At 41.2% G+C, this 24,678-nt stretch overlaps 1 protein-coding gene and 1 long non-coding RNA gene across 19 annotated transcripts in view; one reads left to right on the plus strand and one right to left on the minus strand.

Annotated features, from left to right (window-relative positions):
- Positions 1 to 11,615, minus strand: part of LOC121062210 — a 33,967-nt gene extending 22,352 nt beyond the window's left edge. For 2 of the 6 annotated variants that reach the window (XR_005815471.1, XR_005815467.1), the window contains exons 1-4: positions 11,176 to 11,309; positions 9,910 to 10,011; positions 8,873 to 8,962; positions 2,630 to 4,519 (exon numbers count right to left, since the gene is read on the minus strand). This is a non-coding gene — a long non-coding RNA (uncharacterized LOC121062210). Of the gene's footprint in view, positions 1 to 2,629; positions 4,520 to 8,872; positions 8,963 to 9,909; positions 10,096 to 10,712; positions 10,806 to 11,175 lie in introns of all 6 variants that reach the window. The other 4 variants (XR_005815469.1, XR_005815472.1, XR_005815470.1 and 1 more) reach the window with 4 other exon arrangements.
- A 33-nt stretch (positions 11,616 to 11,648) lies between these two features.
- Positions 11,649 to 24,678, plus strand: part of OSMR (oncostatin M receptor) — a 33,594-nt gene continuing 20,564 nt past the window's right edge. For 4 of the 13 annotated variants that reach the window (XM_040541942.1, XM_040541947.1, XM_040541948.1 and 1 more), the window contains exons 1-2: positions 11,688 to 11,822; positions 20,709 to 20,806. In XM_040541942.1, the coding sequence (XP_040397876.1) occupies positions 20,734 to 20,806 (73 nt within the window). In that variant the 5' untranslated portion in view covers positions 11,688 to 11,822; positions 20,709 to 20,733. Of the gene's footprint in view, positions 12,222 to 15,337; positions 15,487 to 20,708; positions 20,807 to 24,678 lie in introns of all 13 variants that reach the window. The other 9 variants (XM_040541940.1, XM_040541943.1, XM_040541937.1 and 6 more) reach the window with 6 other exon arrangements.

Genomic DNA, 24,678 nt, shown 5'->3' on the forward strand with positions numbered 1-24,678 from the left:
TGGGGGCCTGTAGATAGTGCTGTCCACCAGGGGTCTGTACTGGGTCCAGTCCTGTTCAACTTATTCATCAAGGACCTGGATGAAGGGACAGAGTGCACACTCAGCAAGACTGCTGACGACACAAAACTAAGAGGAGTTTTATAATACAGCAGAGGGCTGTGGTGCCATTCAGAGAGGCATGAACAGTTTAGACTGTTGGGCAGAGAGGAACGTCATGAAGTTCAACAAGGGAAAGTGCAGGGTCCTGCACCTCAGGAGGAATAACCCCAAGCACCTCTACAGGCTGGGGGCTGACATGTTGGAGAGCAGCACTGCAGAGAGAGACCTGGGAGTCCCGCTGGACAGCAGGGGAGTTGGACGAGATGATCTTCAGAGGTCCATTCCCACCCTGCCCATTCTGTGATTTTGTGGTTCTGTGATGGTTCTATGATGACACCACCACTTCAGGTAACCAAGAGATTCTGTTCGATTCTACCATCCTCCTTGGACAGCCAATAGCTGATAATGTTCCTGATATTCTTTAAACAGCTCTTGATTTCTCATGCATGTTCCCACTTTCTCGGGCCAACCTCCTCATGCCCAGGCTCTTTTTCACCTTAGCAGGTGATAAGTTGTTCCTCAGTTTCTTATTGTGTCCTCCTCGATGGTCTCTTCAGGGTATACCCCGTGCTCAGGTTTCCAGGACTAGATTATCTTCAGAAGTCCTTTCCAACCCTTCTAATCTGTGATTCTTTTATTTGGCATGGCAAATAGGAAATCCTGCACTAACTGATTCTGATTGTTGCTGAGGTACTTTCAGTTGTATAACATCTGAGAATGCATACCTCCTCTTCTAGATCTCAATTCTCCTTTCCATGAACTTTCTACTGAATAAGATTCCCCAGGAAAAAAATGCTGAATACAAGTATCCAAAGCCAAAGAATGGGACAAAATGAAGGTGTTTTTTTTTTTTTTTTTTTTTTTTTTTTTTTTTTTTTTTTTAACATCACCAAGGGACCTACAAATCTAATTTGTGATTAATTTCATTGACTATTGTGAACTGACATATAAGCAGGTTTAATAATAGTACCATTTATAAAGGTAGTGTTACCATTTGGAGATACTACTCCCAGTTGTTTATACATTTCAGACACTCTTTTGGGCTGGAGTTTTCTATGCTAGTTATCTACTGTAGGCTGCTGTATTTTTTATTAAACTTCAGTCCAAATAACTTCTGAGAACAATTTTTAAAGGAAATCTGGGGACTGTTCAGAGTTGCTCCAATACCCTCATGCTTGCTACAGTGGAAATACCCACACTCATTATAAATAACTAGAATAGATGTCTGAAAGCACTATGTCAAACCCACTTAGCCACTATTTCAGATTTCTCAATTCAGTCTACAGTTCATATTCTGAAACTGTGTGTGAACTGGACAATTCTCTCATGGGTTAGAATAGCATAGCACTAATTCTGGAAAACGAAACACCTATAGAAACAAGTATTTTCTGCAGCAAGCCAATACTCACCCTGTGGAAAACTGCCCTTTGCCTCCTTACTTGTGTAACCAGCTGGCAGAGAAGCCTGCCAGTGTTACATCAGATCCTGTCAGTTGCTCTGTGTGTCCCAGAACTCAGGAATGGCCTCAGGCTAGTATCATGGCACCAAAGAGACTTCAGAGAAGTAACCTTTGTGTCATCTCTTGCTAGCTGCTGTCTCCTACTGGAATACTGTTTTTTGCATCTGGAAGCATTAATGTCCATACATTGATCTGATCTCAGAGTATTCACTCTTAAATTCTTGATTTTTGCTCTGCAAATGTTGGTCAAATTGGGACCTCATTCTTATCTGGATCTCCTCTGGTTACCCTGATTCCATCCGTTCTATGCTGGACAAAAATGCGTATCAACTAAAGCTCTTTTACAGTTATTGGCTTCAGTGGGAAATAGACATGATTTCTGAGTCAGATACTGGGGTTTTAACTGATCTTACATTGGGGTGAAAAGTCCATAGCGCAGCAAGAATCCACAGCGAATCTTCTCTTCCTGCTTCTGGGTATGCCCACCTCCATTATACAGTCACTAAACATGTGCTGTTGTGTTTGGACATGACAGACAGTGGAGTAGAGATGACCTGAATAAGTTCAGTGTAAAGGAAAGCAAGCAGCTCTGCTAACACTATAATGTTTTGATCACACACACACAAATCCTGGGCCCTGTTTTACATTCTAGCAAACTTTCTCACAGCATGAAAAAAGCATGAACCCATGATTTTTTGAGCACGCGATCGCTATATATGACAACTTTGTCCCAGCACCCTAAGTTCTGTTTACTCTCCTGTCCTTGAGTGTTCCATCACACTCTCCGTATTTTATTAGTCTAATGATCCAAATATGGAATGAATTTTAACCCATGACACCCACATAAGAAAAAAATGTTTGCTCTTGATGTATCTTCCTCTAGTTTACCACAAGATGGTAGCACAGAGTTTCTCCTAGGAAAAACTAATGGAAAATATCCTGTGTCCCAACAAGTAGATGTTTTTGAGCTGATTCTATCTGGGATGATCCAGTAAAGCATGCAGTCATCTAAAGAGGTTCTTAGGCAAAAAACAATTCTCCCTCTGAAATCCCATCTAGTTATCCACTAACCTGGAAGTCTGAGTTCAATTGGCATCTCTTCATTCAAATTTCTAGAGCACTTAGACTTCACACACAGAATTCAGTGTGAGGTGCATATAGCCTGCAAAAACAATTCCGAGGTCAAAAGCTAGGTGGAGGAATGCCCAGGAGGTCCATTTCTCAGGGTATGATTATTTATGATTATTGCATGTTGCACATATTTGTCCCTCACAGGAACATGTTGAGGACACCTCCTATTAAAAAGTAAAGGCACACAGTACTTTTTTAACAGCCTACTGGCCACAATGCTCTACTTGTAAGTGAAGAGTGTGATTCAAGTCTATCCTCAGCTGAAAGACGTTCAAACGCTTGCTTGGAACAACCTCAAAGGATGACTAAAGGACTGAATTTAAGGATTGTACAGATGGGGACTTGAAGTGACATATTAATTCTTAATATATACCTTAATAAATATTGTTTAATATCATGAATTTTGTGCCATTATTAGTTAATGGCAAATAAATGATCATGTTTTTTCTTCAGCAGTCCCATAGTTTACTTATGCTACTGTGCTTTTCATTTTTAGAACAGACCTACACTTGTTACATGTTAGCTGAGATTGTTATCAGATTACACACATATAACACTTGCACCATCTCTTGTTAAGAACCACAATTATTACTTGATCAAAGAAATACGCCTGGAGGAGAGACTGTTGCTGGAGCCACACAGGTTTGTGTACCACACATTGCAATTCGATACAAGCTCAGGCCCTTTACAGCAACCTCCCACAGGCAGAATGGAAATGTCTACAGAAAGCACAAAGTTTATTTATGTAGGATACTCAGGGTACACCAGCAAAACAAGTGCAGACCATTCCTCCTACATTTCCAGACACAGTTCATGTTGGCAGCCAAGAATCCTAGCTTGACTCCAAGATAAGATGCCTATTGAGAGGCAAATAATATTAGCTCAATCCACCACTGATATAATTACACAGTTTCACTGGCTTTCCTCTGCAGCTCTGGGATGACCAAAATTACTCACAGAGGTACTCCATGAATACTGTTGAAATCCTGTTGGCATTCTGTCTGCACTACATAGTACACCTGATTCAATACACATTCTTCAGTCCAGTACAGCTCAGCTCGAGAACACAGTGCTGTCCTTTGCTCCAAATCAGTACCAAATCTTCTGCAACTACTGATGTCAAATAAAAGTTGTTTCTGGAGGAAATTAAATCTTGCATGAGGAACACTGTTTATGGAAAATAATAGTTTGTTTTATTTGGGTTTTTGAAGTTATCACTGTGCAGGCAGAAAGCAGTTAACAGTGGTTCACTGTTAAGAAGGAAAAATGTCTTGAGTGGAGTTGCAAAGAATCTGTTTTGTCTGTTAGCACTCAGCAATCCGATAAAACATAAGATGCTTATTGGATTTCCAAATGGTGTGAAGCTATGAAAGATTACAAGCACATTAGAAAACAGAATTAAAATTGAAAATAGACAAAATAGAGAAATGGTGTATCAATAGGGAAAGTGCAATGTTGTAGTGTTAAGCAGAAATAATCAATTGAACAATCAGGATAAAGAGGAGCTGACAACATGATCTGTGGCTTACAGAAGATCACAGGCAGATCTTCAGCCAACAGCATCCTTCTTCTGAAGAAAGAGCAAATAAACAGACAGGTAGGAACAGAAGTGTCATCTGTAAGAAAATGTTGATGAATGTTGATGAATGAGTGTTGATGAGGCTGGAAGTGTTGTGTCCTCTATTTCTTCTTTTAGAACTGGACTTTGGGAGTGATGAGGATAGCAGTGATCACAATCAGTACTCTTTAAACTACTGAAAGAACTGAACTTATTCAACCTAGAGAGGGATGAGGTGATCCTGTGATTTATCTTCAATACTTCAGAGGCGTCTGCCAAACAAAAGAGAATAATTTGGTCTTTGGACTTTGTAGGCAGAAAGTGGTGGGGATAAAAAGCTAGTAAGGATTTTTGGTTTACATATAGAATTTTCTACTGCTAAGGATAGTTAGGTTCTAGCTCTAGCTAGACTGTCTTGGAAAGCAGTAGAATTTCTGGCAATGAAAGTTTTAAAGAACATTCCAAGAATTAGGATGTGGGCATAATTCATTCTGCTGTAGGGTTAAGGATGGCCTTTCAGACTCTTTCACACTATTTTAAATATAAATTTACAACTGAAAGAACTTCAAGCTTTTTCATACAAGTTTCTGCATAAGAGATTCAACGTATGCAGCAAATCTCAAGGAGATTAAGTGTCATGACTACTTTTCTACTCAGTATCAGAATTGTAACCAAGCTCTTCTTCTCTCTTAGAGCAGGTTATTTTTTCTGTCTAGGCAAACATCAGCAAAGAGGATTTGCAAAATATGCAGAAAGATCTGACTATTTTCCTGACTTGTTTACTTTTTAACCCCAAAATCATGCCCACATGAATTCTTAGTGAGTTCAACCCTACACTGCCTGAATATGTAGGCAGACAATGTGAAGAATTCCTAACATTAGTACTTATTATCAACAATCCCTGTCTGAAGAAAGACACAAAAACAAAGATGCACACACAAAGAGGAATCTCTTTATGCCTTTTACTTATCTGATGCATTTAATCTTCTAGTGTTATACATTCCATGGACTTGCTATTTAGAATCCAAATTTTGGTGCATTGCCACTTAAAGTTTCTTACACGAGTCCAATGTAGGCTGCTGTAGTATCCTAAATAGTAATCATTTCAAAATTTGCCTTCCTAAAGCATAAGCTCAATACTTTTCACCTGAATGCTCCTAATAATGAAACCTGCTTATATTAGTACCTGCAGAAAGCAAAGCAAAGGAAAAGACATGACATAACAATGACAACTAACAGATGCAACCAACAGACAGCAGTTTACACATCAGTTTCCATGCTCTGCCTGTAGATTTTCTAGACCTTATGGAAACTTCCACTAGGTCATTGAACTCTCTGATGCCACACATCCCAGAGTCCTGAGGGAACTGGCAGATGGTGTTGCCAAGCCTCTCTCCATCTTATTTGAAAAGTCCTGGCAGGTGAAGTTCCCAGTGACTGGAGAAAAGGAAACATCGCTCCCATTTTTAAAAAGGTTAGAAAGGAAGACCAGGGGAACTACAGACCAGTGAGCCTCACCTCTGCGCCTGGGAAGATCATGGAACAGATCCTCCTGGAAGCAATGTCAAGGCACATGCAGGACAAGGAGGTGATCTGAGACAGCCAGCATGACTTCACCAAGAGCAAATTCTGCCTAACCAATCTGGTGGCCTTGGTGGCCTTGTATGATGTAGTGACTGCATCAGTTGACAAGAGAAGACTGACTGATGTCTTTTGCAAAGCCTTTGACATGGTCCCACATGACATCCTTTGCTCTAAATTTGAAGAGTGAACTATTCAGTGGATAAAGAATTGGCTGGATGGGCGCATCCAGAGAGTTGTAGTCAATGGCTCTATGTCCAGATGGAGGCCCCGGTGATGAGCAGCGTCCCTGATGGGTCCATCTTGGGATCAGTACTGTTTAGTATCTTTATCAATGACATAGACAATGCATCCTCAGCAAGACTGCAGATGACACCAAGCTGAGTGGTGTGTTTGATACAACAAAATGAAGGGAAGCCATCCACAGGGTCCTGGACAAGCTTGAGTATTGGGCCCAAGTGAACCTAATGAGGTTCAACAAGTCCAAGTGCAAGGTGCTGCACCTGGGTCGGGGCAATCCCAGACATGAGCACAGACTGGCAGAAGAACCCATTGAGAGCAGCCCTGCAGAGAAGGACTTGGGGGCTCTGGTGGACAAAAGCTCGACATGAGCCAGCAGTGTGTGCCTGCAGCCCAGAAGGCCAACTGCGTCCTGGGCTGCACCAACAGAGGGGTGGGCAGCAGGTGGAGGGAGGGGATTGTGCCCCTCTGCTCTGACCTTGTGAGGCCCCACCTGGAGTGCTGCGTCCAGGGCGGGGGCTCCCAGCACAAGAAGGATGTGGGGCTGTTAGAGCAGGTCCAGAGGAGGGCCACAAAGATGATGGAGCAGCTCTCCTATGAAGACAGGCTAGGAGAGCTGAGGATGTTCAGCCTGAAGAAAAGACTCCAGGGATACCTCAGTGAAGCCTTTGAGTATTTAAAAGGTGCTTATAAAAAAGATGTAGAGTGACTTTTTACATTGTCAGATAGTGATAGGACAAGGGGGAAGAGTTTTAAACTAAAACAGGGGAGATTTAGATTAGACTTTAGGAAGAAATTCTTTACTCAGAGGTGGTGAGGCACTGGAACAGTTTGCCCAGAGAATTTGTGGATGCCCCTTCCCTGGAAGTGCTCAAGGCCAGGTTGAATGGGGACCTGGGCAACCTGATCTAGTAGGAGGTATCCCTGCCCATGGCAGGAGGGTGGAACTAGATGATCTTTAAGGTCCCTTCCAACCCAAACCATTCTATTGTTCTATGATTCCATGAACTTCAGGGTGCCTGCTACTGCCAGAAAGAGAGAGCTTCAGGACAGAGAAAGCTTCAAGGTATCTTGACTTCTAAAATGGTCTATGAACTTCTATAAAAGGGTGTTTTAAGTTCTTCTTTCCATCATTCCTCTGAGAGGAAGGATGCTAGAAAGAGGCCTGTTTAAGTGCAGCTCACCAGAACTTCTCCAAGGTCCTACAAATCGGAGAGCCTGAATCCTCAATTGGAAGGAGGGGCAAGCAGCATGTGTGCATTGGGTTGGAAATGGAGACTCTCATGATGGTGATAGCTGGAATCTTCTAACTTCTGGCACCAGGAAGATGGCTCCTTCTCTGCCTGCAAATGTGCAGCTACAGAATAGGCTCACTGTCCTGGATGCAGATGAAGGTCTGGGAACTCTGTTTAACAGAGCATCAAAACATCTTGGGACTTGAATCCAGGACATTGTGGAGAGAGAGACTGCTAAGGCTTGCCTGGTACTGACACTAGCATCTCATGCTAATCTTGCATGTGGGCACCAATGATGCTATGAGAGGAGACTTGAGTGTATCAAGTGTGAACATTTGACTTGGAGGCGATGCTTAAGGACATGTGAACTCTGTTGGTGCCTCCTCAACCCTACCATAGAAGGGAAAAGGTTCTTTCAGGAAATGGAGATTTCTGAGGGTCAATATACGTTTGCACAGCTGGTGTCAACACAAAGGAGTCAGATTTTATGACCATGGGACACTTGTTGAGGACTGAGGAGTGCTGGGAGGTGAGAGCCACCTGACTAACTAGGGCAAAAACATCTTTGCCAACAAGTTGGCCATCCCAAAGAGATCTTTAAACTAGGAATACTGGGGAGAGAGATGATGACTGACAATGAAGTGAGGGAATCACAGAACGGCCAGGGTTGGAAGGGACCTCTGAAGATCATCTAGTCCAACACCCCTGCCGAGCAGGATCACCTACAGCACATTGTACAGGAGGGCACCCAGGCGGGTTTTGAATATCTGCAGAGAAGGAGACTCCACAGCCTCTCTGGGCAACCTGTTCCAGTGCTCTGCCACCCTCATGGTAAAGAAGTGCCCTCTCATATTCAGCCAGAACATCCTGTGCTTCAGTTTGTGCCTGTTGCCTCTTGTCCTGTCACTGGGCACAAGTGAAGAGACCGGCTCCATCCTCTTGACACCCTCCTTTCAGACATTTATACGTGAGTGGGAAGTGGTGGACTTGTTGGCAGCCACCCCAAGCTTATGCACACATAAACGAAGCCAAAAGCTTTATGGGGGGAGCTCTCATACTTTTGGGAGAAATCATCATGCCTGGGTGCCCACCTGAAGTGATACAGCATGGGGAACAAACAGGAGTCATGATAGAGCCCTGTGTGCAGGTGCAGAGCTATGATAGTCCCTCTAATTTGCAGTGAGGAAACTGGAATACTGTGTCTAGTTCTAGGCAGTTTAGTTCAAGTGAGATGTTGAGAAACAGGAGAAGATACAGCAGAGGGGTACCAAGATTGTCAGGGGCTTAGAGCATATGAACTGCAAACCTGCTTATTTTTCCAAAGCGGAGACTAAGAGACCACGTATAAGCAACCTACGTCTATCTGAAAAACAGTTACAAAGTGGACAGGCAACTTTTCTTGGAAATGGCAAATGACTAAAGATAGAAAGAGGCAACAGTCAGGAACTGCTTTGAGATGCTCAGGATGAATATTAGAAAAATGTCTTCTCTAGAAGGAAAGTGCAGTGCTAAAACAGGTCACCTAGGAAGGTTCTGAAATTGCCTTTCTTGAAGGCTTTCCAGACTTACCAGACGGGCAAATGCCTGCTTTGAATGGGAGTTGTATTATAGTACTCCTTGGTCAGTTTGTTCAGACGCTTTTAGGCAAGTGCACACACTCTGTAAAAAGAATATACATAGTTCAAAATAAAGCAGTTACTTATTGGCTAACACGCACAAAAGCTAGCTAGGGTTTAATGAGCTATTAGACTATGCCTGCCACTTTTGTTAATTTACCCAAGAAGCCTTTGCAGGGCAGGAAGGCATGAAGAAGAATTGGAAGGGTCACTTCCCATGGCTCTCCTGGACAGGATTCTCAGCATCGCCCAGTTGCCACCCTCCACCAGCTCCATCGACAATGATGATAAGACATATTGATTCCCAGCTAGTCCCCAACTAGACTGACTAGCTTGACTAGCCTTCCCCAGGTGATTTTTCCTTTGGGGATTTTATAACTCTTCATGCTGGTGTTTTCCCTCCTAAATCCTTGAACTGCCATTGATCTCATGTCAACAGCCCTACTTCTATCTGTACTTCTTCCTTGTCTCTCTACAGATGTTCTCACAACTATCTCGTAGCAGTCTGGGTTAAGGTTATGCAGCTGTGTCATGTCAGAGCAGGGCCTTGGACACTTGTATGTGAGCAACTGTACATCTAAGAGGGAGTGGGGGGGAATTCAGAGCTGAAGTTAAAGAGGATCTCAGGCTGGAATGGATGTCTTTGTCTATGCCTTTATAGTCTATATTTCTATGATTCAGTATATAAAGATCTCTGGGACCTAACTTGGGACTTAAAGTTTTTTAGACATTGTAACACTGTACATCGCAGTGCCCAGTTCTCTTTTAGATTTACCTGTGTGTTTTTCTATTCTATTTCAGTCTTTCTGCCTCATATATGAAAAATCTGGCAACTTGTTTTTTGAAATACTTCATAAATTCTTTATAAATATTATTCCATAACTTTTTAGGTTTTTAGATACTAAACAGTACCCTGAACTGATCAGTACCTAGACAACAGTGAGAAGCCTGTTCAGAAGTATGGTGCGTTCAAAAAGGATAAGCTACTACCTTGCTTATGCTGGAACTCCTGGATTATGTGGATCAGTGTGGAAAAGCAGCATCAGACATTACTGCTGCTATCCAAACAGTCAGGTGAGAAGAGGCTGAAAACTTGTAATCCACAGCAGAGTTGAAATGATTAAGAAGCCCTTAAGTATATTGGCAGATTTTTTAACATGTATCTCCAGTAAAGGCCTAAAAGAAGAAACTCTTTCAAACACAGACGAGGGGTCTTAAAGCAGAAAATGACATATTTTATCTTTAAAATAGTATGTACAATTTTTTCCACCCCTACACTAAAAGGCCAAAAGGAGTTCAAATACACCCATTCAAAATTTAAAAAGTGCTAGAACAAAGCTGTCTTAGTTTATTCCCTTTAGTTTTCATTATACGATATGCCATTTTTCCTACCAGATTGTTTAATGTATGAACCTTCCACGTTATATTTATTGCATATTATTCAAAGCCTACTCTCACATACAGAATTGATAAATTTTCAGTATGCTTTTCTAATTATACTGTCTAAACACATCAGAAGACAGAAATTATTAACATATTACAGTGAGTTGCTAACGACCATAAGGAAAAAAAAAAAGAAAAAACATGTCAGAATTTTGGCATCTGATCTTTAGGCATCTGTGACTTGAATTTTCAGTAAAACTATGCAGTTAGATGACCTTTCATGTACTTAACCCCTCTGCATTCTGATGGAGCAGTAAATGTTTAGTACTAGTGCCTCCAAACATCCATGTGGGCAATGCAAAATGAGTAACCAGTGACCATCTATGAAAAGCTCAGTTTACATGACTCACCATGCACAGGAACTCTATGGGTGAAATAGATGTAATTCTCCAGGGTAACACTGAAGAATAAGACTATTCTCTCACAGGAGATCATTTGCTTGACTATAAAATAAAAGCATCATGAAAAAAAAAGGAAAGAAAACCTGACTAAAGCAGCAGGGTGTTACTTAGTAGAGGGTGGGAAACATCTGCCCAGAGAACAATTGGGAAGAAAAGTGTCAGGGTGCCTCAATGCAACATGTTGACAACATTATGCTGTTATGAAAAAAGGTAAACTATGTATCAGAAGGAAGAAAAGTAATACTGGCTGTGAGGACTTCTCAGTCCACATCCTACTGAGAGAAAAGTAACCAAGCTCCAAGAATTGGCAACAATCAGGAGAGCAATGAAAACTGACAGAATGCCTGAATAAAGTTTAACATATGAAAGCAGCTTAGGAAAAAGAAATCATGAGACGGAAGACTTCTCTTACCTAAAACCGCTACAAACTGGGGAAACCTTCACTTTGAACACACTGAGGACGAGTGCTAGGCTTGAAGGAGGCCTTCTGATGGTTCAGTCATGCAATGGAAGCAGTGACCCAATGAGCTTGGGGCATGTCCTTCCCCGAACACCTCACACCTCACCAGGCGCGGTCCTGAAGCACCGGGAAATGGATGAGGAGAAAGACTTGTCTTCCTCCCATGGCGTTGGGAGACTAGAGTTCGGCCTGGTGAACCATACCCTTCATCAACCCCTGGTTCCTCAGCGGGATTTTGGGCGGACAGCCGGAGGAACCAGGCAGGCTGCTGCCGAGCCCCCCAGCCCTCGCCAGCCCAGGGAGGCACAGGAGCCGCGGGGACACAGCCCCGCATGACGCCTCGGCGCCAGCCCCTCGAGGAGCGGGAAGATGGCGACGGGCCCTGAGCAACTGAGGGAGGCGGGACCCGCCCGCCTCCGGGAGGGCAGCCAGGGGAGCCTAGCCGTGCTTCCCGGAGCCGGGAGGAAATTCCTGAGGCGCTCCTCACCCAGTCTGCCCGCGGAAGGAGGGGCCGCCCTGCCTGGCCTCGCCGTCGCCCTTCCCGGCACGTCCTGCCGGGGGTAGACGTGTTTTCCCCCGGGTTCCTGAGGGAGCTGCAGGTGAGTTGTGCCGGGCTCCCCCCCTCCCTCCCACCGCCGCGGTGTTGTTCGAGCAGCCGCCCCCTCTTCCCTCCTTCGTTGAGGGGGTTCACCCCTTCCCCGCCGGCTTTTCGGGAGCAATTTCATCATTTTGGGGTTCGGTGGCTCCCCGCTATTCCAGCCGCCCCTCGTCCCCCAAAACGGGCTTCGGCGCTTGTCGCTCCCCCGCCACCGGAGCCAGGAGGAGCGGGGATGCCGCCGCTGCCCGCCCGCTCCCTTCGGAGCTCGCTGCTCCGAAGCAGCGCCGGGACCGAAAGCCCAGGTGCGCCTCGAGCCTGATAAACCCTGGCCGCTGGAGCCAGGGTGGCACGGAGAAGCGCTGCTTTGCTTTGAAGCACCCGTAATCCCGAGGACAGCGCGGTACGTGAGAAAACAGCATGGATTCCTGTCAGTTCCACCGTGTTCGGTGGAGCCGGGCTGTTTTGGGGCGCAACCTTTCCATCCCTCTTTTTATGTAGACTTTGTGTGCCTGGGCTGGCTGCTGCAGCTCCTTGCACTGCGAGCAGACCATGCCTGCAGCGCATCGCGAGGTGCGGGCCGTGGCAGCCCAAGTGGCAGCGAGTGCTTATGGCTTCGTGTCCCTGTCTAACACTCTCCTTTAAACTTTTCTGGATCATAGGTACTGAAAAAAGCACACACACACACACACACGGTTTAATTACATTTTTGTTTGGATTTCAGCCCTCGTGGGACAGATCATAAGTAATGTTTTCCTGTTTTGGCAAAGCTGTTCAGAAGAACAACATCAAAGAGCTTTCTCTGTATCAAAATACAGGAGATAAAGTCATCCCTAAGTAATGAAGTGATTGTATGTGTATCAGACCTTAATTATATAAAATCCTTTCTTCCATATACAGCTTTTAAAATCTTGTTGTTCACTCATTAGATCTCAAAGGCTTTTTAGGAGCTTTCAGTGTCTTATACACAGTTGTATTTTCTGTAAATAAGCTAAGTGTTATTGAAGCTATCTTTAAAATTACTTGGAGAAAAAAGAGTTGAATGCAAGGACTAAAAGCACTGTTCATCTGCTGTGGATCTCAAATATGCACTTTTTTTTCTTTTTTTTTTTTTTTTTTTTTTTTTCCAGAATTGTTGCAAATCACATTTTGTATAAACTGTGTGACATTTATTTTAAAGAATGAGCTGTTTAGTTGCAGGATGCTTTGGCAGATGCTACTTTACCAAAACTCACAAAGTTTCAGATGATTCGACATTGCTCCCCACTTCGAGGGCAAGTAAAGCCGCCTCAGTCAGATGTCAGCTCCGCACTGTTTATTTGCAAGGGAGGATGCAATATTGGGGATTGCAGAGTCAGGAGAGCAGCAATACACTGCAGTCCAGGGTCTTTGTACAAATCGTTTGCTTAGGGCATTCTAGATCTTCTTGGCACTTTTCTATCTATCTGTCTGTTTAAGAGAAAAAAATGCCTGCAGGGGATGAGTTAGTCCTCCTCTCTATGGCTGCCTTTTTCTCTCTGGTGGCTGTGGAAGGAGTTTATAAAGATATGTTTTGATGCTAAACACATCAGCTACGATAGTGACCTAGTGTTGCCTGATAAGAATTGTGATTCCTGTCCTCAGTCTGTTTGTCTGCCAAGTAGAGGGAATAGGAATATATGATGAAAAATGTCATATGAATCCAAATCTCTATTACTGCATTTGCGTCACTGACAGTCCTCTTCCACATCTGGTTTGGGAAAATTTGTCTGATTGATAGTGCTTATGGCTTAGTGTCCCTGTCTAATACTCTCCTTTAAACTTTTCTGGATCATAGGAACTGCAAGTATTTCTTTTTCCAGCCTGTGTACAAGCTTTGGCTCATTTCAGGATTTGGGTTGCAGGTGGCAGCTGTCTTAAACAAGCAAAGGGTGGCTGAGAAATGAAAATTGTATGAAGCATGATTTGGAATATGTGATGTGACAAAGACAAGACAGATCAAATCTATGGTGAATTAATGCTAGAAATTCATAGCAGGGACCTCCTTTTCTTAGACACATGTGTATTCCAGGCACTGCAGCAGTATGTGCACTGTACAGCTCCAGCTCACAGCCACTGGCTCATGAATACCATGACCTTGATCCTGAAAGAGGTTTCAGTTGAATTTTGGTGCTTTAGTGCCTTGGAAGAGAACTTTGTCAAAATGTTTATCTTAAGCATATTTACGAGATGAATAATTGGAATTTCTTTTTCCTCTTTTCCATGGAATCATAAAAGCCTTGGCCAGAAGGGGACTTACAGCGATCATTTAAACAAACTTTTTTCTCTGAAGAAGAAACAATTTAACTGAAGATATTTATTTAGACTATTCACAAATTACCTGCAGGAAGAGATTTTATCTCTTCCCAAGGTAATTTGTTCCTGTGCTGTCTCCACTTCTTGAGTGATTGCTTGTAGTTGTCAGGTCTCTGAACAATTCCTGTTGCTGCATATTATTATTGCAGTTGCTGCCAGGTCTCCAAAGTGGTTCTGCGCTACTGATATATCTATCAGGACTGATTAATTCCAAGTTAAACTGGGGAGTCCTGAGTCCATTTATGTCTGTCTTATTACACCTCAGGTTACATGGCAAGGGAATTTTTCACATAGAAGAATTACAAGTAGAATATGTATTCATGAGTGGAAAAAACCTATCAGTGGTGCAGGCTACAGTCCAACAAGACACCTGTCTGCTTTATTTCCTGCACAGAACTTTTAGAAGGGGGAAAAGAAAGGGAGGGTAAAACGAAAATTTTCTTGTGCAGCTAACTTTTGTAGCTCTGACAGATCATTTTGTGCCCAATCATCCTCAGCCTAAGGCCTAGTATTATCACTGATTTTATAGATGATTTCACACAGTGTTCCTTGATTTCCTCGCAGAAATGAGAACTGGAGATACTGTTGTTAATGCTGGTGAAGAATTAGAGTGGGCTGGGGAAGCTGGCGGAGTACTTAGGTAAACTGTCACTGATACAATACTGCCTAATAAAGTCAGAGGGGTGAAACAGAAAAGTTTGCTTAAAGCTTGTGTAGTTTTAAGCCAACAGATAACACTTGAAGATGTGTATGGCAGTGTAGAGAAAGTGCATTGCAGTACAGAGAAAGTCACTGTCAACTGCTTTTGCTTTGTGTCCCTTGGAAACACCAGGCATTCTGTGGACCACTGTCTCTCCTTCCCATGTTAAAGCAAAACCAAGAAAAAACACGAGCAGCAATATTTTGCATGTTTTGTGGGGAGTGGGCTGGATGCCATCTTGCTTTTTGGCTTGTGTCAGTAAGTTTCACTAGGTGCTGTCATGCTAAATGTCATTTGTAATTTAAATGCATCTATTTGTCTGTGCTTTCTTTTGGTATCCAGACATCTGCGAGGCCTGGTGGCTCCTAACTGAGAGCATTCACAAGATTCTCTTCCCACAACCTTCACTGCATAGAGTAAAATCTCTTAGGTCACCAACAGCAGTAATTTAATCTTCTTTTCTTCCATTTGCGTATTTCCCTGAGGAAGGAGAGAAGTGGATGAGGAAAGTACAGCATGAGCAAGGAGAGAGAGAACTGAATGGAACAGGTGAGGGGGCAGGAAATCATCAGGGCAACTGCAGAATGAAGACCAGTAGAAGAAGATCTCATAAGAAAATTACAGTTGAAAACAGGTTAGCATTTCATGTATAAGGATGTTCCTTATACATGATCCCTATACAGTTAATGCATAAGGATGTTCCTTTTTTTTTGGTTTCTTTCTGAGAACCACTTTAGAACACTGGTTTGGACTGTAGTCAAATGTATTGTCTAAGTACAAGTATACTTTTCTGCAAGTATAGTAAGTATGTAAGTCAATAAATAGAAAATAATTTGAAGAAAAATATTTTTTGTATGGAAAATTGAAAGAAACTAATGTGGCATTATTTTTCTAAAAGAAACAGTAACAGGCTTATCTTCATTTTTGTGTATATTATGTTACATGCACATTACAGAAGTGGCTGTTAGTGTAGTTTTGTTTATACATACTTTAAACCTCCTTTACGTTGTCTGAGACCAATGTTTCACTTCAAGTGTAAATACAAAATCTAAGGGCCTGATTGTGTCATCTTTGTATTGAGTCATGCTTTAAAGTACTGTGGAACTTTTGTGAAACTGTTCAGAATTCCTCACGAGTGAGACCCAGTGTCCATCTGAAGATGCTAGTTAATTTATATAAACACAGAATAGTAACTGTGTAGGCACTGAGTAAGACGTCAGAGAGCAGAATTGTAACAGAATCATCAAATGATTCTGTGGTTCTCCTAAGAGTCTGTTCACTGTCTTTTCTGTTAAGAGTTCTGGAGATTGGGGAAAGTCCCTGATGACTGGAAAAAGCAAATGTTACACCCATCTTCACAAAATGGCAAGAAAGCAAACCTAAGAAACTGTAGTCTGGTCAGCCTCAATTCAGTCTCTGGGACTATTGGGAAGCAAGCCTTTCTTAAAGCCATTTCCAGGCTTGTAAGGGAAAAGACAGTGTTTGGGAACAGATGCCATGGATCTACCAAGGGGAAGTCAAATGTGAATGACACAATTTATTTCCAATGTTGAAATGGCTGGCTCTGTGGACAAGGACAGAACAGTGGATGTTAACGATTTTTTCACAGTATACGTGTGTCCAAATTAAGGCAATAGATTGGTAGACTACTATTTGGGGGCAAAAACTGTCTGGACTGTTAGTCTTAAGGATCAGTTCTTCAAAGTTTATGTCTGGTAGACATTTGGAGTGGTGCCCTATTTGAGCCAGTGCTGCTTAACATCTTTATCAATGCTCTGGACAGTGGAATGAAAAGTGTCTTTAAATAGTTGGCAGATGACAGCAAATTGATATAAGTAATTGATACTCTGTCAGGCAAGGATGCAATTTATAGGGACCACAACAACCAGGATGAACTGGGCTGACAAAACTTAGGAAATTTAGCAGAGACAAATGCAAACTCCTGCTGGGTGGAGTTGGAGGGAGCAGGGCAGTCAGGGAGCTGAGAACAGTCACACAGCAAAAAAGGACCTGCTGCATGTTAATCAGCAGTGGGCTTCGGTTGCAAGGGTGGCTCACCACGTACTGAGCAAGAACATGGTCAGCAGGTCAAGTAGAGTGGATATTTCCTTTTGTTTGGCACTTGTGATGCCATGTTTGTGTCCAGTTTGGGGCTCCTGATATGATGACAATCGACAAACTGGACCGAGTCCAGCAGAGTGACCAGGAGGGCTTGGAGGCTGGAGCACGCGTAGGAGGAGTAGCTGCAGGACCTGAGTTTGCATAGGCTTGAGAAGAAAAAGCTAAGGGCAGCTCTAACCGTTGTCCTCACTTAACTAATGTGAAGTCATGGAGAAGACAAAACTAAGCCTTTTGCAGAAAGACAAGAGGAAACAGCGCAAATTGTAGAAAGGAAAATTCAGTTTGAATATACAGGGAAAAAATATTCACATAGATACACTGGAAGAAGTTGTCTAGGGGAGCTGTGTCTTCTCCATCCTTGGAGTTCTTCAAAACTCAGTTGGGTGAATGGCTCTGATTCTAGAGAAAAGCTGTTGCAAAATTATTTTGATGACAGAAGTAACTAGAAAAGAAAAAGTATTCAAACTGTGTGTCTGCTGTCCATATTCAAAATCTCTGGCATGAGAGCTTCTTGTTCTTAACCTGCGGTTCATGGAAGCAAATGTCACAGGCATTCCAGGCTGGAGTGTCGTGACAACACATGACTTCTCTTAGGCTTCAAAAAAAAAAGTCAACAGTAATTCATTCCCAGATGAAGAACTGTGGCATACAAGTGTGGCATTTCTCAAAGAATGTTGCTCTATAACTTTTCAGATTGGCAAATAGACAACCAAGCTTTTTGGCAAAACGATGGTTGTGACATTGCCACTTTTCTGGTGGCATTTGGTAGTAGCTCAATAGTTCTCAAAGGCAGTGCTTTGCCTGTTTCAGGGTGGTGAATTTAGATACCTGAAAACATTCCCTGACTACCTTACTCCATCTCCTTTGTTGTTCAATTGCTTTCACTTTTGGCAAAGAAGTAGTTAATCATAATATCATCATGTTATTTTTTTTTTTCATTGATTGATATTGATGATGTGTTTTCTACAAATATTTTGATTCTCTTTTAATCTTTTTAATTTAGACACATTTTAAATGGTTGCTTTATAACAGTATTTAATTATTGATATTGCAGAGTAAGCACTTGACATTTGTTGGTAGCAGTTACTGTACATGATTAATTTGTTTGGCGTGAACAGAAGTTTCTGCATCAAGATGATTTAGGTCAAAATACTACTCATGTATTTCTTTTATGAGTACTGTAAAGGACTGTATATATATATATTTTTAATAACTTTTTTTTTTTTTAAATTTCAATATAAGTCATATTCTCTTTTGTTAGAGAATTTCAAAGCCTTTCCCATGGTAATTTGTTTGATAGCTACAATGTCGCACTTTATCACAGTTTACTTTACAGTGTTAAATGAGACTATTAGCACACTGAATAGTGAAAAGCATTGTAAAACTCCAAATAAGTTTATATTCCAATGGTCATTTATTATAATACACTTTCCTTTAGTAGAGTACAGTATTTGTAGTGTGCAGCAATAGAAATGAGATAGGATGTGTCATCAGTGAACTGGTAGCGTAAATGACCAGAGAGAGGTAGTTAAATTAGACAGGTATTTCAGTACAGTAGCTGACAATGCCTCTGTACAGCAGGAAAGGATTTTTTTTTTTTTTTTTTCCAAATAGGAAGTAGTTTAACAAGTACTCTACTATGTTTTGACTTCCACAGTACTTTCCCACTGGATGTAGTGTTTAGGTGATACATGACAAATAGGTCAAACAGATTTGTGTCCAAACCCAAAGATGTTTACGAAATCAAAATGTCCTGTGGGACCATGTTTTCTTCACACTGATATAATTAGGTGAGGAGTTATGCCCCTGAACCTAACTGGCTACACTTGCATGAAATTGGTCTTAGGGTACAGTCAACTCAATTGCCTTTAAAGGCAATTTGTTTATTTATTATTATTATTATTATTATTATTATTGTTATTGTTATTGTTATTCTTATTATTGTTTTCCTGAGAAAGGGTGTGCAAGATTTGGCTTCGTATTCATTTCCTATAATTCAAAATAAAAACAATGTACTGAAGTGTTTTCAGAATTTTTAGCACAATCTACTTTAGGAAAACTTTCTGTGCTACTTACTTGCCATTCTGCTGCATAGCAAAGAACCGCTCTGCAGTGGTTATTTCAACAAGATGTATCAAATGATTTTTCCTTTTAGATATTAAATTTAATCAGCTGATCAAAAATAAAATAAAATAAAATAAAATGAAAAAGAGTCTAAACTTTGAGAATTCATGAGAAAGCTGATTGCCTGTAGCTCCTGGAACACTCTTAGCTGCAATGTGAATTAAGTGTAAGTACTCAAAACTACATAGATTCTTTATTCATGTTGATTTTAGTGTTGTCCAAATACTCTTGAGGATATGGGCAAGAAAGGCTGCAGAAGCGCATACATTAAGGAAGGCAACTCTCACTATTTATGTTTGGGGGCCTACATGTGAAGCATCTGTACTTATGAGGAGAAGGCTGGGGTACACTCTAGCAAGGATACTTGAGGCTGCCGCATGGCACGCAACTCATCCCCATTTTCCCTTTGACCTTCAGAAACTGTCAGAAAAAGGTTGGAATCTTTTACCTCAAGCCATCGGAGAAATTCAGGGTTTTCCAAAACCACAGTGAATCTAAGACAGGGTCATTTTCTGCAGATCCGAGGTAATAAATTGGAGGTTTTCTTCCAGGAAGATATCCTGGAGTAAATTCCTGGCACCTCTGAAATTAGTAAATATTCTGTCTTTGGCTTTTGTGGGGACAGAAGGTCATTCTGGTTATCTTTCCTGCTAAGCAGTTTCTACTTCTGTTACGAAAGTTGACTCTCTTTATCAATATTCTACACTGCTCCAGAAATGTAGTGTGGAAGCCATAAGTTAAAGATAACTGTATCCAATAGTCCTGTTCCTGTTGTTTGTACTTCTGTACCCTCTGAGTGCTTTTAACCATACTGCTGCTGAATGTTTGCCTCTCCCTTCCACATGGGGGAATGTGCAGGCAATACTCATGTTTTATGAGGTCTGACATGGTCAGTCCCTCAGGACAACACTGAACTGTGCAAGTCAGAGTTTCATCCTGTCACAGTGTGAAAGCTGGAAACAGACTGCTAGGTAGAGCCCTATGGAGCTGGAGATGGCAGTCCTTTTAGGAATGGAAGGTGCTAAGACTTCAACGCAGGTATTTCAACTCCAGCCTAAATATAGCCCTGCATATAGTGTCCTGGGTACTGGCAAAGGCTGAGAGGGACCATGCTTGCCAAAGTTTGCAGGATTCATCATCATCCAAGCTTCTTGGTATGGCAGAAACTGGAAGACCTTTTGCACCTCTGATACTTCTTTTTTCCTTTTTAGAGTGGATCTCTCATTACTTACGAAAGAGGAAAGCCAAAAATACATCAGGACAAACTTTAGTTTTAACGTTCCTTGGGAACACATGGAGGAAAACCACATTTGTGTGTGGTTGTGTTTTATTTCTTTAGATTGAATTTAACTTTTTAAGCGTGATGTATTTTTCACTACACTGTAACCAGGTCCTAAAAATAAGTCTTTTTTTTTTTTTTTTTTTTCCATTCCTTATCTTTCTTTGTTCATTCTTCCTGTATGTCTCACAAATTGCCTGGAGTGTTGTGTGGTTGGGTTTTTATTTATTTATTTGCTTATTCTTACATGCAGTAATAGTATCTGGGCAATTGTCTAGCATATATTTTTCCTAAAAGAAACACATCAATAGAAATATCTTCTTTTTTGTTAGGTCGTGTGCAGGAAAAGGCAGATGAATGATGAATCACTTCATGATTCTGGCAGTACTGCTCCCCCTAAGGACTTGCCACACTGCATACTCACAACAAGGTAAATGCCTTTTTCATTGGAAAGCTATCTCTGAACTTTTAAGGACAACTGAAGCTTTGAACTTGCTCATTTGTAACTCTCCTGTGATTAAGCAACATGTTACATGACTAATCAAGTTATTCATTTTGTTACAGAGATGAAGCAACTTTAAAAACTACCTGTTGTAACTCCATGCAAAATTTCCCATTGAATCAATTAATTGTAATGCCACAAAGCCTGATTGTATTTGTATACCTGTTCCCACTCTCTCATATGTTTTTGATCTGTGCTTAGTCATCTTTAAATAATTCTTCTTTGACAAGTTTCATGCTTCCTGCATCTTCCCTTCACTTTCACTTTCCTGTCTTTCTCATCTGTGAAAACATTAGGACTTACATAGGCTCTTTCCTAGTCGTGCCTTCAAATCTCAGGACCACATTTTTATTTCATACACTTCACATCTGCATGTAATATGGAGAAAAAAATACTAATTTATTCCTATTTTGAAGGAACAAAGATGAATGTAAGGAATTTTCCAGAAGGTTGTGTGTTTTAAGGTAAAACTCTTGCTTGCATGCTTGCTACTGGCAGTAGTATTGGTCATTTTCCATTTAAAGGAAAAAAATAATGAATATTTTTATTGGATTTCTATGACCACAATTAAGAGGCAGAACTTAACAAACCAGTCCTCACAATAGAAATCGTATTGTCTTAACTGAGTTGTTTAAGGATGGAGAGAGTTTTTTGGTATATATATATATATCGATATATATATATATTGATATATATTGATATCTATATATCTCTCTATATATATGATATATATTGATATATATATATATATATATATATATATATATATTTTTTTTGTATGAATGTACTTGGTATCATACCGAAGAGGTGACATATGTATTTCAGATTTTTTCCTCCCTCCATTTTTGAAATTCGTATGTTCACACTGCATTCCGGCAAGTTGCCAGTTACTTAGTTACCAATATCCCTAGGGTGACAAACCATTGCAATGCAGGCAAGTCCAAACAGTTACTGCGTTACAATAACTAAGTCACTTGTTTTCACATGCTGTTTTTCAGGAGTAGAATTTGTCTCTGCTGTTAATCATAAAGCTATTCATGTAGTATGAGTTAGCTTTCAGTTAGAACAAGTCATAAGATGCCTTGATTATTTAAATTTCCTAGGAGGAGAAGGTTGCAACTGTGAATGCTACAAACATTCCTACATGCACAAATTATGCTACAGGAATCTTTATTTCCCAAATTGCAATTCAGTGGTGTTCAAAATCTTGGGCTCTAGAAGAATCCATAGCTATATTGCTTGTGCTTTTTATTGGTACTGTGTGTGAGCCCTGGTTGGTGATGTAGACCGTCTTAAGTTCTGTGAGGTCATCCAAGTAAAAGGAGATAGTGGAGGGACACTTGCACAGATGGAGAAAAAATAAAAAAAAAAAAAAAAAAAAAAAAAAAGAGAGCTTTGTTTTGGGCAGAGTAATTAAACATGGCAGGTAGGTCTCCATGGTGAGAAACAGGATGAGATTTTTAGCTTGAACAGAAAGATGCAGATGGAGAGAAAGAGGCAAGAATATCGTCAGTGTAATAAGCACAGTAGTGACACTTACAGCTAGAGTTGCCCAGAGGGAGAAGAAACTCAGTAGATATGCAAGCCTTTCTTTTAATAGTGCACCCTGAAGGGGCAAGTAAAGGTGTGAGGGAACTACATCATATTTAGTACTTGTGGAGTCTTTTACAAACAACCAGTAGTTTCAATAGCTATTTTTTGATCTGGTATACAGTAACTTTCTTCTGCCTGACTTCAAGGCGTCTTACATTCGTTAATAGATGAACTCTGGTATCTTAAGTCATTATGTTCTTTAATATGACCTCTGGAGGTCATGCTGTCCAACCTCCTGCTCAGTCTGGTCACCTAAAGCACACTGCCCAGGACCACATCCTCGTAGCTTTTGAATGTCTCCAAGGACTTTCAACTTCTCTGGGCTTCCTGTTCCCATGCTCTGTCTCCCTCATGGTGAGGAATTGTTTCTTTATGTTGAGGAGGAGCCTCCTGTGTTCCAGTTTGTGCCCACTGCCTCTTGTCATGTCACTGGGCACTGCTGAAAAGAGCCTGGCTCCATCTTCTCTGCACTCTCCCTTCAGTTACTTGCATACACTGATAAGACTTTCGCTGAGCCTCCTTTTCTTCAGGGGTCCAAGCTCTCTCGGCCTTTCCTCATATGACAGATGTTCCAGTCCCATAATCATTTTAGGGGCCCTTGGCTGGACTCTCTCCTGTACTTCCACTAAGTGTACATCTCCTAAAGGAGGAGTGCTCAGCTATTTTACTGGGACAAGACAGAGGCTTGATTTCTTCCCTAGGGTAAGGAAAGGCAGTCTTGTTCTGGCTCAGGTGAACTGTCATGAAAGAGCTGTCGTGGAGACATGGGCAGATTATACAAACCTGTTAGGTTTCAATTGCACAGCAATTGCACTCATCACAGCATCATGCCAATTTGAGTTCTGTGGTAGGAAGAGTTTTAAAACTGTCATAGAAGAACCATGATTTACTTTTGTTTGAGGCAACCATAACAACTTTGTCAAACTTTGGATTTATAAATCTTTAGCTGAAAAATCAGATATCAGTTTGTACGTATCAGTAGCTATCAGATATCAGTACGTTCTTCTTTTTCACAAGCCTGTTATATCAGTAGCATGCTTGACTTATGGGTCAGGTCTTAAACATTACTTAGAACTTATATGAACTGTTGTCCAGACAATTTCGTCATGTATTTTGGCAAGCCCGTTTACATACACAAAATAAAATCCCCTCAGAGCCTTGGTACATGGTGCTTCAGGTAACAGGGTGGTGAAGGTATAGGTAAGGCTGACCAGAAATGGGCAGTTAAGATTACATACTGCAGAGGAGCAACATTACAGTCAATTTCTTACTGTAAGTGGGATTTTAATAGCCTTTAAGTTGTTTTGATGGTGAAAATCTGTAGAATGTGGGGAGATGAAGTGTGTCTTGTTGTACTTTCCCAAAAGGACATAAGATACACTGATTTCCAGGTAATTTTATGGCTCACTTCATTGCTTTGGTTCCCTGCTTGGCTCCCTGCCTGGTCAGTACTTGTCAGTGAATCTAGCAATATTTCTGTTTTCTGGTGAGACCTAGATTTGCTACTCCTTCATCATTTAGGCAAGTGAAAATTGTTCCTAGGCCCTCAGCTTTGTTTACTCCATTCCAGACATCAACTCCTTATCACAGGTGCTGGGTTTCCTCATGTAGTGTAAAACCGATGGCCATTTTTTTAATTTACTATTTGCCATTCAAAAGCAACTGTCAAGCAGCAGATATTTTTTAAGCACTGTGCCATAACCATGGCTAAACCAGAAATTTTACTTCTGCATGCGAAACGTTTTTGCAGTTACCTTGCAGGAGACATTAATGCTGTCACATCCTGCTGTCATATAATCACATATGTTTGTCGTTTTGCAGTAACCATGTATTAAGGCTGCAGCGAGAATTGACAGAGGAGGAAAATGCATGCGCATGGATGCGTACTTTCCTGAAAACTTTTTAGGATAACAACAGTCCTGTGTCTGAGACTTAGTGGTTGAAAAATGAGACCTTGAATTCTCATTCATATTTCATCTCTTCCAAGAATTGTTTTTGGTTTTGTTTTTGTATTTGCTTTCATTTTTCTAATTTTTGTGTAGTGGTGACAAAACAGATACCTAAAAAGAACAACCATGCATAAGCTCAAGGAGCCTTTCCTTTTCTGACAAGTAAAAGGACTTTAGTCTGACTTCTAATCTGTAGTTTATCTTGGGAATTAAACCCAGGTCCCCAAAGTCCATTTGCATTAACTAGTTCAATCTTCA

This window comes from Cygnus olor, chromosome Z, assembly GCF_009769625.2.
Source record: "Cygnus olor isolate bCygOlo1 chromosome Z, bCygOlo1.pri.v2, whole genome shotgun sequence".
Taxonomy (NCBI): Eukaryota; Metazoa; Chordata; class Aves; order Anseriformes; family Anatidae; genus Cygnus; species Cygnus olor.